The sequence below is a fragment of the Bison bison genome, unplaced genomic scaffold, assembly GCF_000754665.1.
Source record: "Bison bison bison isolate TAMUID 2011002044 unplaced genomic scaffold, Bison_UMD1.0 scf7180017845480, whole genome shotgun sequence".
NCBI lineage: Eukaryota > Metazoa > Chordata > Mammalia > Artiodactyla > Bovidae > Bison > Bison bison.
This window is the reverse complement of record NW_011476053.1, coordinates 48,511-49,405: the sequence shown is the minus strand read 5'-3', so window position 1 is coordinate 49,405 and position 895 is coordinate 48,511. Positions and strand designations below refer to the sequence as shown.

The 895-nt window shown below is 67.6% G+C and overlaps 1 protein-coding gene across 1 annotated transcript in view; it reads left to right on the top strand.

The window, feature by feature from the left end:
- The window catches only part of ARVCF (armadillo repeat gene deleted in velocardiofacial syndrome), a 17,518-nt gene that overhangs the window by 15,496 nt on the left and 1,127 nt on the right, over positions 1 to 895 (top strand). Inside the window, 3 exon segments of the mRNA XM_010834931.1 lie at positions 4 to 53; positions 315 to 368; positions 698 to 783. Of these exon segments, the coding sequence (XP_010833233.1) occupies positions 4 to 53; positions 315 to 368; positions 698 to 783 (190 nt within the window).

The window sequence follows — 895 nt, the reverse complement described above, 5'->3', positions numbered from 1 at the left end:
GAGTCCGGGAGGCTTGGACGACAGCACGCTGCCGCTGGTGGAAAAGAGCCTGGGTGAGTATGGGGCCAGAGCTCATCCCGAGGTTCAGCTGTGCCCCTCTCCCGGCCGAGGGTTACAGGGAGGTGGGCCTTCCTCCAGGAGGATGGCCCCCACTCTTCGCACCCCCTACCCCCAGGGCGTTCACCTTGGCACCAAGCTGGGGGCGGCTTTGCCAGGGAGCAGATGTTGGTGACAGGGTACCCAGAGTGGCTGAGGCCAGGCCTGGGCCCCCGCCACCACCTGCAGCCAGCCACCCACACGCTCATGCCTTGCAGACGGTGAGAAGCCAGGCGGCCGGGACATGATCCCCATGGAGGCGCTTGGTCCAGGTGCGGGCAGGTGCAGGCTGTTTGCTCTGTGTGGGGAGGGCCTTCCAAGGAGGGGTGGTTAGAAAAGTGATTTGGCTTAGGGGTGCTCAGGGAGCGAGGGGCGGGCCAGCCAGGGAGGGGTCACTGTCCAGCCAATCTGGTCTGCCACTTGATGGCGGCTGGAGGGCTCTGAGCTGTGGGCCGGGGGGCCAGCAGGGGGAGTGGGGACAGATGAGAAGACCCGGCTCCGCGCAGTCCAGGCGGACGCCCTCCCCAGATACACCCTGGGCGCTGAGGGACAGCCACACCTCGGTGCCTGCCTCAGGGTCCCCTCTGCCTCCGCCCAGCAGACGGCTACTCCACCATTGACAGGAGGGAGCGTAGGCCTCGAGGCAGTGACCCAGCGGGGGAGACCTCTGAGAAAGAGCCGTTGAAAGTGAGTGGCCTTGGGCATGTCCGGGGCGGGGCCTGGGGCGGGGCTGTGGCTCTCCGGGCTGGGGAAGCCGGGCACCGGGTCCAGTTCGAGGCTGCATACGCACCGTCCCTCC